At 51.7% G+C, this 12,232-nt stretch overlaps 1 protein-coding gene across 2 annotated transcripts in view; it reads left to right on the forward strand.

Moving 5' to 3' along the window:
• Positions 1 to 12,232, forward strand: part of CARD11 (caspase recruitment domain family member 11) — a 108,495-nt gene that overhangs the window by 77,599 nt on the left and 18,664 nt on the right. For both annotated transcript variants that reach the window (XM_061207991.1, XM_061207990.1), the window contains exons 3-10: positions 658 to 870; positions 2,436 to 2,573; positions 3,667 to 3,992; positions 6,837 to 7,016; positions 7,967 to 8,119; positions 8,591 to 8,716; positions 9,273 to 9,470; positions 11,315 to 11,491. In XM_061207991.1, the coding sequence (XP_061063974.1) occupies positions 658 to 870; positions 2,436 to 2,573; positions 3,667 to 3,992; positions 6,837 to 7,016; positions 7,967 to 8,119; positions 8,591 to 8,716; positions 9,273 to 9,470; positions 11,315 to 11,491 (1,511 nt within the window). The remainder of the gene's footprint in view (positions 1 to 657; positions 871 to 2,435; positions 2,574 to 3,666; positions 3,993 to 6,836; positions 7,017 to 7,966; positions 8,120 to 8,590; positions 8,717 to 9,272; positions 9,471 to 11,314; positions 11,492 to 12,232) is intronic.

The following is a 12,232-nucleotide window of genomic DNA, read 5'->3' on the forward strand; positions in this document are numbered from 1 at the left end:
GGAGGAGCAGGTATTGGAGGGAAATGGGGAGTGACTACTAAAGGGTATGAAGTTTCTTTGGGGGGTGATGAAAATGTTCTAAAATTAATTGTGCTGATGGTTGTACAACTCTGTGAATATACTAAAAAGCATTGAATTGTACACTTTTAAAAGGTGAATTGTATGGTACATGAATTATATCTCAACAAAGCTGTTTTTAAAAATGAATGAATTAGGTCTGTATGTATCAACCTGGATAAATCTCAGTAAATGCAGAGAGAAAAAAGCAAGTTGAAAAAGGAAACAGGAAAGCATATAGTGTGATGCCATTTATGTGAAACTGTAAAACAAAAAGTGTAGCATATATTGTTTTTGGAAATATAAATTCTTAGTAAGATATAAAAACTTGGAAGGAAAGGATATACTCCAACTACAAAATTCTCCCTCTCTCCCTATAATTTTTTTTTTAATTTTATGGCTTATCCATCGTTTGTGTTCAGTACATAAAGAAATATATGTCTATTCATATCCCTTCCTTTCTCATATAAAAGGTAGAATATATATGCTTTTCTCTACTTCTTTCTCACTTAACAGTGGATACTGGAGATCTCTCCAGAGTTTATAGAGCTATTCCAGTGAGGCTCTTTTATTAACCTTGTTGGGGTTTATGTCTAAAAGGAGGAGCGCCAGAGATGGATGACTATGTGGAGACACTGAAGGATGAGGAGGATGCCTTGTGGGAGAACGTGGAGTGCAACCGGCACATGCTGAGTCGCTATATCAACCCAGCCAAGCTCACCCCCTACCTGCGCCAGTGCAAGGTCATTGATGAACAAGATGAAGATGAAGTGCTTAATGCTCCCATGCTGCCGTCCAAGATCAACCGGGCAGGTAACCTCGGGAAATAACTTACAGTTAGCTGTAGCAAAGTGAAGTTTCTCTCAGTCAGGGATGTTTAACTAGAGTCCATAGACCCCTCTACCCACCCGTGGTCCCCCACCAAACTGTCCATGGGGTAGAGAGGGTCTATTAACTTGGACAGGGGGAAATTACATCTTTATTTTACCAACCTAAGACTTAGCATTCCCTTCAATTATGGATGCAGGTAGGCAACAAATCACAATGATTAGCAATACTTGTGTCTTTGTCAACAGTAAACATTACAGTATCTTCTTATCACATTATAGCTATTACAGATTTCCAAAATATCATTTACACTCATCTCCCCCTTGAAATTATAGTAATTAGACCTGCCAAGAGATTGGGTTATTTAATGCATTAATAAAGAAGCACATTTATTACTGAGTCACAAATTTAATATTTGTTAACTGTATCTTATTGTAATTGATTCCCTTTGTAATCCAATGCATTTTATCTGTTTGAAAATGTTACTCTGATAAAGGGTCCATAGGCTTTTCCAGACTGCCTAGGGGTCCATGACACTTTATCACATTCATTAAAGGAAGGTAGTAAGTGTGGTTTGTGAACATTGTTTTGGTTTTATATACATCTGTGTGTGTATTCACACATATGTTTGTAGCAAAATATGTCTTTGTGTGTAAGCATGCGGTCACAATGTAAATACATTTCTTTCTGTGGTTCACAGTTTTAAGAGGTTTGAAACTCACTTGCCCACAGTATGACTGGTGATAAGTAGCTCATATGCTATGACTCCCTTTTGCATACATGACAAACATCACTAATCACAGCATGTTTTCCTACTGAGCTTGGATGTAACTTTAGAATCCCTCTCAACACAGTGCTCCAGGCAGCTTTGACAGTCAGTCAGTTGACACAAGATGAAATTTATTTATTATGTCTACCCTAGGGGAAGGATTGAGTTTTAGGACCTCAAGGGAAGAAACAGCTGAAAATAAAATGTTTAAGGAAGGGGCAAGAAATGTAAACAATAAGTGGAACCAGTAGGATAAAAATTGAAAACTGCCAAGGAAATTACACTTAGATTAAAAATGTTTCCAGACTATGTGATAATCCCATCGAAGAACATGGAGCTATTCCTGCTTCCTGTGACTTCCTAGCTCCCCACCCAAATACTTATCTTCCTGGTCTGAATCCCAGAGAACCATATATTATTCTGTAACCACTGCTGTACATCCATCCTCCTTCAATCACAGATGCGCTGATGCCTGTATGGTTAATTTTAGCCCTGGTCAATTGGGAAGCTCTTTAAGACTGTTGGTTTCCTATGGCTGCTCTGGTTCTACCGGTCTTTTGGAGAAAGGAAACTAACACTCACAATCCCTGCTGAGGGCCTGGCACTTTGATTTACATTATCTGGACTGTAAGATATAACTCAGGAGTGACAGGATGTGGTGAGACTATCTTCTTAAGAGTGTCCTGACGGATGTGAGCCCAGCATAAGACTGGATTTGGAGACTTGCATCCAATCAGACATGTACGCTTCTGCCCACTGAGTGATTTGGCCTTTCCTCTAGGCCGACTGCTGGACATTCTACATACGAAGGGGCAAAGGGGCTATGTGGTCTTCTTGGAGAGTCTGGAATTTTACTACCCAGAACTGTACAAACTGGTGACTGGAAAGGAACCCACTCGTAGATTCTCCACCATTGTGGGTAAGTGGCTTTACCATCAGCGTTCGGACTGTGATGGGAGGGTGTGTGTGTGTGCGTCCAGTGGTGGGACAGTTCTAAGGTTGTGGATCTGTGACATCAGGACAGTGCCCCAGTGGCACTTATGAACTGTCAACCACTTATTTCTGCCTGATGATGAAACGTAGGTGACAGAGGAACAAACTGAATCAACAGCCAAGAGAAGTGGGTGTTTACTGAACATCCCCCATGAATGTTGGTGGGGTGGAACTCCCCCTACCCTCTGGATCTTGTCCTTGCCCTGCCTACCCTCCTGCCAGTATCCCATGAACCAGAGCCCATGGTCATCTCGTCATCTTAATTTTCCTTCCTAAATATTCTTAAATCAGTCTTTTCTCCATATACACCACTATCCTAGTCAAGACCCATACAACCCTATCAGCTCTTTATATCCATTCCTGCTCTGATCCAATGAGTTCTCTACTCCTCATGTTACCCTCCGCTACTTAAGACCTTTCAGTGGCTTTCCATTGTTTCCTTCTAAAGACCCCAGTGCAGCCCACAAGGACCCTACATAGTCCAGCCCCTGATGATACTCCCAGCCTCACCTTTCTGCCTCTCCCTCTCTCTAAGCTCCAGCCACTTTGGTCTTCCTTCAGTTTCTGAAATGTGCCAGGTTCCTCTTCCCTTCCCATAGGACCTTGGCAATGTTGTTCCACCTTCCTAGAATGTGTTTTCTCTCCTCAATACTTGAGCTCATCCATCAGGAGCCTTCTCTAATGCCTCTGTCCACTCAGCTGGATCTGGTCCCCCCCACCCCATTACACACTCTCATAGTCCCCTATACCTTTACTTTGTGCAGTCTTCTCAATCTGTAGTTATATTTGCGTGTGATCACTTGCTTTTTTTTTTAATGTCTGTCTCCCTTACCAGACATAAGCTCTACCGGGACCAAGGCTGTCTTGCGCACCCTGAATCCCCGGTGCCTAATGGGTAGTAAGAGCTCAGTAAAATGTTGCTGACTGAATGAGTGAACGAATGACACCTGCCCCACCTCTGGAACCCCCTTCTTCCCCTCCCCAGTCCTCAGGCCTGACTGGGTGCCCCCTCTCCACAGTGGAGGAGGGCCACGAGGGCCTCACGCACTTCCTGATGAACGAGGTCATCAAGCTGCAGCAGCAGATGAAGGCCAAAGACCTGCAGCGGTGTGAGCTGCTGGCCAAGTCGCGACAGCTGGAGGACGAGAAGAAGCAGCTGACGCTGACACAGGTAGAGCTGCTGACCTTCCAGGACCGGTACTACAAGATGAAGGAGGAGCGGGACAGCTACAACGACGAGCTGGTCAAGGTGAAGGATGACAACTACAGCTTGGCCATGCGCTACGCCCAGCTCAGCGAAGAGAAGAACATGGCGGTCATGCGGAGCCGAGACCTCCAACTCGAGGTGAGGGCCACGTGGCGGGAGCTGCTGGGCCAAAGTGAGTGAGGGGGACGCGAAGGCCACTGGGGCAGAGACCACCAGGCAGGCAAGGGCAGGGTTTAACACCTGGCCAGGTGAGGGAGAAAGGAGGACACAGGCGTTCTGGGGGGCTTAGATCCACTGTGCGCGTGCGCATGCCAACCCAGTGCGGCTCGGCGCCGCAGTTTAGCGCCCAGAGCCACTGCGCATGTGTGCACATGCGCACAGAGACCCAGCGGGCTTGACGTCCTGCTCAGGAGCCCTCTGGGCCATTGTGCGCATGTGCAGACTTGCGCACCTGGACCCGGTGGATCTTCCCTCTTGCTCCGGAATGGGGACCCACCAGGCACGTGAACCAGAGATGCGCACGTGGGCCGAGCACATGGGCCCTGCACCCGTGCTGGGTGAGGGGGAAGATGGAGGATTCAGGGGCCTGCCCAGCTCTATGGCCCTCGGGAAAATCAGCGAGGAGGTGGGCACAGCACCTGGCCCGTGGATTCATGAGATCCTTGAGGCCAGGACTCTGCCCTTCACAGCTGTATCCACAAAGCTCAACATGACACAGTGGAATAGTCACTTATCAATGAACAGTCCAGTAGCCAAGTGATAGACGTCATTAATGAGTTTACCTCCAAAAGGGAGATGGAGAAGGGAATTGGCTTAACTCATTCATTCCTTTTATTGTGCCCCGCCTCGCACCAGGCTCTTTTCCAGGGATACGTAACTCAAAACCAAAGCCCTGCTGTCATGGAGCTCACATTCTAATCAGAAAAAAAGTGCATCAATAGCTGGTAGTAATAAGTACTATTAAGAAGAGGGAGAAAAGAGTGTAGGGATAGTGAGTGAGGGGTGCTGTTTTAAATAGGATGGTCAGGAAGCGTTCCTGAGAAGGAGACACAGGGGCAGAGATCTGAGCAAAGGGAGGAGCCAGCCATGCAAGTCTCAGGGGAAGAGCAAAGAGCGAGTGCAAAGGCCCCAGGTAGGGGCCATGCCTGGTGTTTCTGAGAAACAGCAGGAGAGCCAGTGGGGCTGGAGCCACATGAGCAAGCGGGAGATGGCCAGGGTCCAGATCCTGGGGGCTTGGTAAGAAGTTTGGAATTTATTCCAGTAGTGATGGAAGCCACTGAGGGATTGAGAGCTGTGAGTGACAACTGATTTATACCTAGAAGGATCACTCTGGCTGCTGGGTGGAAAATAGACTCTCAGAATATTTATTAAGCACCTGCCATGTGTAAGGCACGGTGCTAAGCACTGTGGGGGACATAGGCATAAATAACCTGATTTGTGCTCAGATCACTTACAATTTAGTTGAACCAGACAGATCAGTAAACAGTCCACTAGAATTCAGGTGAATTGAGTCAGTGGCATAGCAGGCAAAGAACAGAAGCTTTTAAATTCTTTGGATTTGAGTTCAGATCTGACTTCTGGCTTCTGGCTTTACCACTTAGTTGGTTCTTGGCCTCAGTTTCCTCATTTGTAAATGCCAATTACATGGAAATGAAAATAATACTACGCCCTAGGATTGCTGAGATACTGAAATATGTCTTTGGCAAGATGGCTGACCTAGTAAGCACCCACTTTGTGTCCACTTGTATGGGACTGGGGATCTAGACCCAGAACAGGTCACTTGGGTTCATCTTCCAAGACTCTGAGGAGGATTTTTTTTTTTTTTTTTTTTGCGTGACCAGGAAGCAAGGTTTCTGTGCTGTCTCATCTAAGATTTGGAGGTGCTAACCTGTGGCGGAGCTTTAAAACTTTCTCTTCTAGAACTTTCTCCTGTTTTATGTTTTTCTGGCCATATAGTAACAGTGAGAAACCATATCTAGAACTTGAAAGAACGTCTGGCCAGCTGAGTCCTAGGCCATTTCTCAGGCCCAGGCTGCTTCCCTGCATTCCTCTTTGTTCCTTCCCTCAGACCACAGGCGTCCAGCCGAGGTCCCTTCCTTGCTAAAGCCACCACCCTCTACCTGCCAGATTTCTTGAGATGTTCCCCCCATAAGCCTAGAATTGATAAAGGACACTCACCCATTTGGTGCCCTCTTCTTTGCAGACCTTGAAAACAATCTTATTCTAGGTGTTTTGCCAAGGCTGATCAGTTTGGGAAAGCAGACAGGCTAAGTCACAGAGGTTTAAGAAGCTGCTTCCTGGGTGAAGCTCAGCACAACTGGAGAAGTTGTCCCATTTCCAGGGGTAGTAACTGCCTTCTCCTCCAGGAAGCCGCTCTTTCTTACACACTAAGTCTGGGCAGGTCCTTTAGGCCAGAGATCCTGTCAATGGCAGCAATGCCATTTGTTCAACTAAAATCTTGTGTGAAACACAAGAGGCCAAAACATGTGCATGCAGAGCTACTCTGGGGTGTGAAGTCGGGGTGGGGACCGGATCTCCCCCCTCCCCATCTCTTTGCTCCCTTCGATAACCCGAGGGTTCTTCAGGGAATCTTGACTTCTGAGGCTCAGAGTTTGAAACCCATCCTAAAAAACCTTTAAAATGGATAACATACCTCAGGGAAACACCAGGTTGGGTACCTTTTATCCTAGTCTGCAATCTGTTCCACCCCACAAAAATTACCTGAGGGAGTCTTCCAGGGGACATAACTGCTTTAGAACTATTCTAAATTAATGGATCAGGACCTCTTCCTCAACAAGGAGGGGGTGGTTTGTTTCACTGGAAAAGCTTTCTTTGAGGCCTTCTCTGTCACCAACTGGAGGAAGGAGAGAGGGGGGCAGAGCACAGGTCATGCTGGAAGTCCAGTAGGATCTGGGAGGCACTGCCTTTTCTGAACGTTTCCTGCCAACTGCGTTCTCCCTCGGCACCCTGTGGGTGTTTCAGATCGACCAGCTCAAGCATCGATTGAATAAGATGGAGGAGGAATGCAAGCTGGAGAGGAACCAGTCGCTGAAACTAAAGAACGACATCGAGAACCGGCCCAAGAGGGAGCAAGTTCTGGAGCTGGAGCGGGAGAATGAGATGCTGAAGACCAAGATCCAGGAGCTGCAGTCCATCATCCAGGTGAGGGCCAGCGCGGGCACAGTGGGCGGGAGGGAGGACGAGGGCCGGGGATGGACATGCCTGCCTGGCTGTGAGTCCCAAAGCCACCACTTGCTGACCGCAGGACCACAGAGAATTCATGTCGTCCTTGGGCACCTTAGTCTCTCCTCTGTCAGCGGGGGTGACCACACCACCCACTTCTCAGAGACACGACATTATGTGAGATAAAACTTGTGACGATGTTCCCTTGGCTGAATCACTCCATGAAAATCACCACTCACACAAAATCACTGCCCTGGGTGCTGTGAGAAAAGTACATCCGAGAAATCTTCTTGCCTTAAAGATTCCAAGAAACTCAACTCTCAGCTCTGTGTGATTTGTTAAATCTTCAAGAGCCTCCCCACCTTTGCCATCCCAGAATCATCTGTGGGTACAGAGGAGTGATATCCCAAAATACACCTGCAGGGAAAGAAAAAAGGCACCCGCCCCTTCCTGCAGAATGATTCCCCCCGGCCCCCAGGATTGGCTGCCTGGCATGGAAGGCTGTGGTTCAGAGCAGAGGACGAGTCCCGGTTTAGTCGGAGAGATTAATTGATATTTCAGGGGAGGCATCCAGAAGGTAGATCAGCCCTCTTTTTGTCGTCACCTGTGAAGTGTGTGGAACAGCAGCAACTGTTCCTCTGAGCTCTGATAAGAGCTAGGGCAGAACAATAGGCATCGGGATAGTTCTGAGCAGAAGTGGGTTTTATGCTTCTTTCCAGGTGATAAAATTCATAAATAATAAGCTGCTTAAGGACCCCAAGAGACAGCGACTCTTGCCGCTCTCTGCTTCCCTGGCACAAAACCGTCTGCTTGCTCAGTGTGTCACTGGCGCTTTTGTCTGCCGCCTTCCCGGGCCCCATGCTCCCTGCCCTTCCCCTGCCCCCAGCACCGTTAAACGTTCCCCCCTTCCGCACCCGCCACCCGCCCAGGCCGGGAAGCGCAGCCTGCCAGACTCGGACAAGGCCATCCTGGACATCCTGGAGCATGACCGCAAGGAGGCCCTGGAGGACCGACAGGAGCTCGTCAACAAGATCTACAACCTGCAGGAGGAGGTCCGCCAGGCGGAGGAGCTGAGGGACAAGGTGGGACCCCCATGGGCGGTCGGGGCAGCACCCACCCAGCTGGCAGCCTCGGGCCGGGAGCCCCTGTGCACTGATGTGTGTTAGTGGAACCTGCAGAGCCCACGCTCTCTTCCAGGGACCAGGTCTGACCCCTGGTGTAAATTCCCGGTGCGTCAGCACCTGCAGTTACTTGTGAATTACTAAGCGTCAGCACGGCACCTGTCTTCCCCCTGGCTGAAAGCCACAGGAGGGCACACGTGGCGTCCGCCCTGTCTCCCGCTCATTCCCTGGCACATAGCAGGTCCTCAGCAAATCTCCGTTGATGGACTGGTCTTTTACCTCGGTCCCTTCTGGGCAGAGAGCTGACTCTCAGAAGGTCAGGCCCTGTGGGGAGGGGCCGGCCGGCTCTGGGAAGACGCACCTGGAAAATGGCTCTCGGCCCCGATGTGCTGATGGCCTGACGCGTGTGTTGATTTCTCCCTGTGCTCGCAGTACCTGGAGGAGAGGGAGGACCTGGAGCTGAAGTGCTCGACCCTGGGGAAGGACTGCGAGATGTACAAGCACCGCATGAACACCGTCATGCTGCAGCTGGAGGAGGTGGAGCGGGAGCGGGACCAGGTACGGGCCTGCCCCGGGGCGGCTGCGCCGCAGGCCTGCGGGCTCTGAGCCGTGGGGTCCAGCAGGATGTTGTGTCCAGGGCAGTGTCCTTAACTCCGCCGGAATCACGCGTGGATCCATCTTTCCTGCTTCCGTTCCCAAAATGAATTCTATCCCAGTTCATTTGAATAGCCTGGGGGCCTGAGCTGGACCCCAGTGGCCTGGGCTTTAGAGTAAGATGGCCAGGTCCAGACCCTGTCACTCTTCAGATGCGTGGCTGCGGGCAAGCTGCCACCCCCTGGAAGCCTCGTCTGTGAAATGGGAATAATGATAATAATAGTAGCGCTGCTCGGTAGGGCGGAGGGTGGGCTCCAAGAGACACAGCCGGGGCTGGACAGACGGGGGCTGTGGATGTTGTTAAGGATGGTATCGGCTGAAACGCCCAAGGGTCAGGGTCCAGAAAAGGGCCAGAGACCGTGTGGCTGACCCGTGGGCTGGGGAGCGGGCGTCTGGGTCTGACTTGGGAGTGTCGGGGCGAAGAGCCAAGCGGCCTTCTCCTCCGCCTCCTCCCGGGCAGGCCTTCCATTCCCGGGACGAAGCGCAGACCCAGTACTCCCAGTGCTTAATCGAAAAGGACAAGTACAGGAAACAGATCCGCGAGCTGGAGGAGAAGAACGACGAGATGAGGATCGAGATGGTCCGGCGGGAAGCCTGCATCGTGAACCTGGAGAGCAAGCTCCGGCGCCTCTCCAAGGACAGTGGCAGCCTCGAGCAGGTGGGGCTGGCCGGGCGCGTGCGCCCCCGCGAGGAAGCGCACCCTTCCCTCCCACGCCCAGCACAGCCGTGCCCCTGAACGGTCGTGTGTCTGGGTCGTGATGAGTAGAAGCCGTTCATTTTGAAGCTAGGAGAGGCGGGACAAAACCCTGGCCTGGCCGCTTGCTGGCCGGGTGATCTCGGGCAAGTCACTTCCGTGGCCGTTAGCCTGCCGCTGGGTTTCCTTAAACCTCTCTGGACGGTCATTGGGTGTAAGATGCCCTGCTCCCATTAAAGTCAGTAGGGTCAATAAGGAAACCGTCATTTATCTCGATATGAAGTTCAAGCACGTGTCACAGCAGGGCCCCAGGCGCTCCAAAGTGAACGAGGCCATGATGAAGGCAGATGATATTATCACTCTCGTAGCTGTGGGCTTGGGTGCCGTTGTCTGCAGGTACTGTGCTAAGTGCCTTCTGTGCCACAGGACTGCCCGCCAGGACAGTAAGATCGCTGTCTTCCTTTGCCAAGGGTAGAATCCAGACACAAGCAGCTGAGTAACTTGCCCGAGGGCATCGCTAGTCAGTGACCTGGGGAAACCAGGATAAGACCCACCCTCCCAGCCCCTCGCCCAGAGGACTCAGATCTAGTGCTGGACGCAGACGGAGGAGCATGACATTTCAACGCAAATGTTGTAAATTACGCGTCGAAGGGGTGCTGTAGGCGCCCAGGGGAGGAGGCCTCCATTCTGTCAGGGTTCCGGGAAAGACTCCCTGCAGGAGAAGCCAGCCTCGGGACCTCCATTTGGAATGCTGTCCCCGGACTTCACCTGGCCAAGTTCTGACCCCCCTTCTGGGGTTGGCTGAAGTGTCAACTTCCTCAGCTAGGCCTTCACTGGTTCCTAATGGAAACCAGGAGCCTCTGTGTCATGCCCTCAACTTTGGAGCATTTCCCACAGTTTGTAATTACGCAGAAGCTCCGTGTAGGCCCCTCTGTTTGTCCAACACGTAGCATCGTGCCAGGCGCAGAGTGGACCCTCGGGGAATATCTGCTGAATTTATGAACGAAAGCTGTGACGGCGCCTGGCTAGGTGAGGAAAGATGGGGCTGTATTCCAGCCCACGGGGACACCACGAGCAAAGGCCTGGAGGTGTGACACCCATGGCATGCCGTCGGCAGGCCGCGGTTGGCAGGTCCGTCATCCATGGAGTGGGAGGCGGGGCCGGCAGGAGGTGGGCTGGAGGGGGTAGCAGGAGGGAGCAGAGTGGGCCTGTCGGCTAAGGAGCTTGGTCGTGAGTTATTCTTGGACGTGAAGGATTTTGTGCGGGGAAGTAAGGCCAAAAGCTTTGGGTTTGGAGGCAACGTAGCATGAGGGTGTTACGTGGCTTTGAGGGGATCAACCAGAAGTTACTGAATACTCGTGCACCTCAGCTTCAGATAATGGCTATAAATCACTTAGGACAGTACCTGGCACTGTGTTTATCATTATCCAGTCATTCAGCAACATTTCTTACATTTGTAGCTTAGGCATAGGGCTAGAAATTGTGGATCTGATGGTGGTGTATCAGATAAGGAGCCAAGACCATCTGGGAGGCAGTCCCTCTACTACTGTAAAGAACACAGTACGAGGGTCTGCGCCAGGGCCCCGGCGGGAGGGAGATGAGGGCGGGGGTCTTGTGAGGAGGAGAGTGGAGCTAGAATGATAGGTCTTGGCATCGAAGTGGACGCGGGGGTCAGGAAAGAGGAGGAGGCCATCCTGAGCTTCAAGCTTGGGTGCCCGAGGGAGTGATGGCGCCATCAGAGCTTGTTTCTGCGTGTGGCGGCTGCTCCTCCGCGCTCCATCACAGACACGGCCTCTCCTTGTCTCCAGAGTTTGCCCAGGAACCTACCAGTGACCATCATCTCTCAGAACTTTGGGGACACCAGCCCCAGGACCAACGGTCAGGAGGCTGACGATTCTTCAACCTCAGAGGATTCGCCGGAGGACAGCCGCTACTTCCTGCCCTACCACCCGCCCAAGCGCAGGATGAACCTGAAGGGCATTCAGGTGCTTGCACGCAGCCGGGGAGGCGCCAGGGCCCTTGTCGGGCCATCCTGGGGCGGGGGCGGGGACCGGGGAGCTGGGGGCCCCCTGCAGGCGGGCGAGGAGGCAGCAGGGCCTCACGTGGTCCTGGGGCGGGTCTCAGACCCCTGATGCGACTTGACCGCCGTCAGCCCTCTGAACGGAAGCGCTGCCAGCTTGTGCTTTTTGCTTGTTTGTTTTGGCTAATTGTTTCATCTCTTACGAATGTAGTACAAGTTAAGAGAGAGGAGAGAGAATGAAATAAGCATTATCTCCAAATTCATTTGTTTATTCAACGAATAGGTATTGAGTGCCTATCGCGTGTTTACTGACGTCAGTGGCTTGCGATGGAGCTGGAGTTACAGCACTCATCCTATCTGCTTTGCTGTCTCTAGTGCACTCCATCAGCCGAGGAATGAATGAATGTGAGTGAGTGAATGAGACGGTCTCACTCGCGGCGCCTGGCAGTGCCTCTGCTGTCCCCGCCCTCGCGCACAGGGAGCGGGAAGGCCTAGGGCAGCACCTCGGAGGCCAGCCTGGAACCGCCAGCACCTAATGCCAGGGGTGGCCGGGGCCGCTGCCCAGAAGCCTCGTCCTTTCCTGAAAATCCCCCCGTGCCGTGCAGCCAGTTCTGCTCAGCTTCACCACGCCACCTCCACTCTCGGCCCTTGTACCATCCGAGCCACGTGGCACCGCCTCCCGTGGGGCGAGCGTGTCTGTGCCAGC

The sequence above is a fragment of the Eubalaena glacialis genome, chromosome 13 (genome assembly GCF_028564815.1).
Source record: "Eubalaena glacialis isolate mEubGla1 chromosome 13, mEubGla1.1.hap2.+ XY, whole genome shotgun sequence".
Classification (NCBI taxonomy): Eukaryota; Metazoa; Chordata; class Mammalia; order Artiodactyla; family Balaenidae; genus Eubalaena; species Eubalaena glacialis.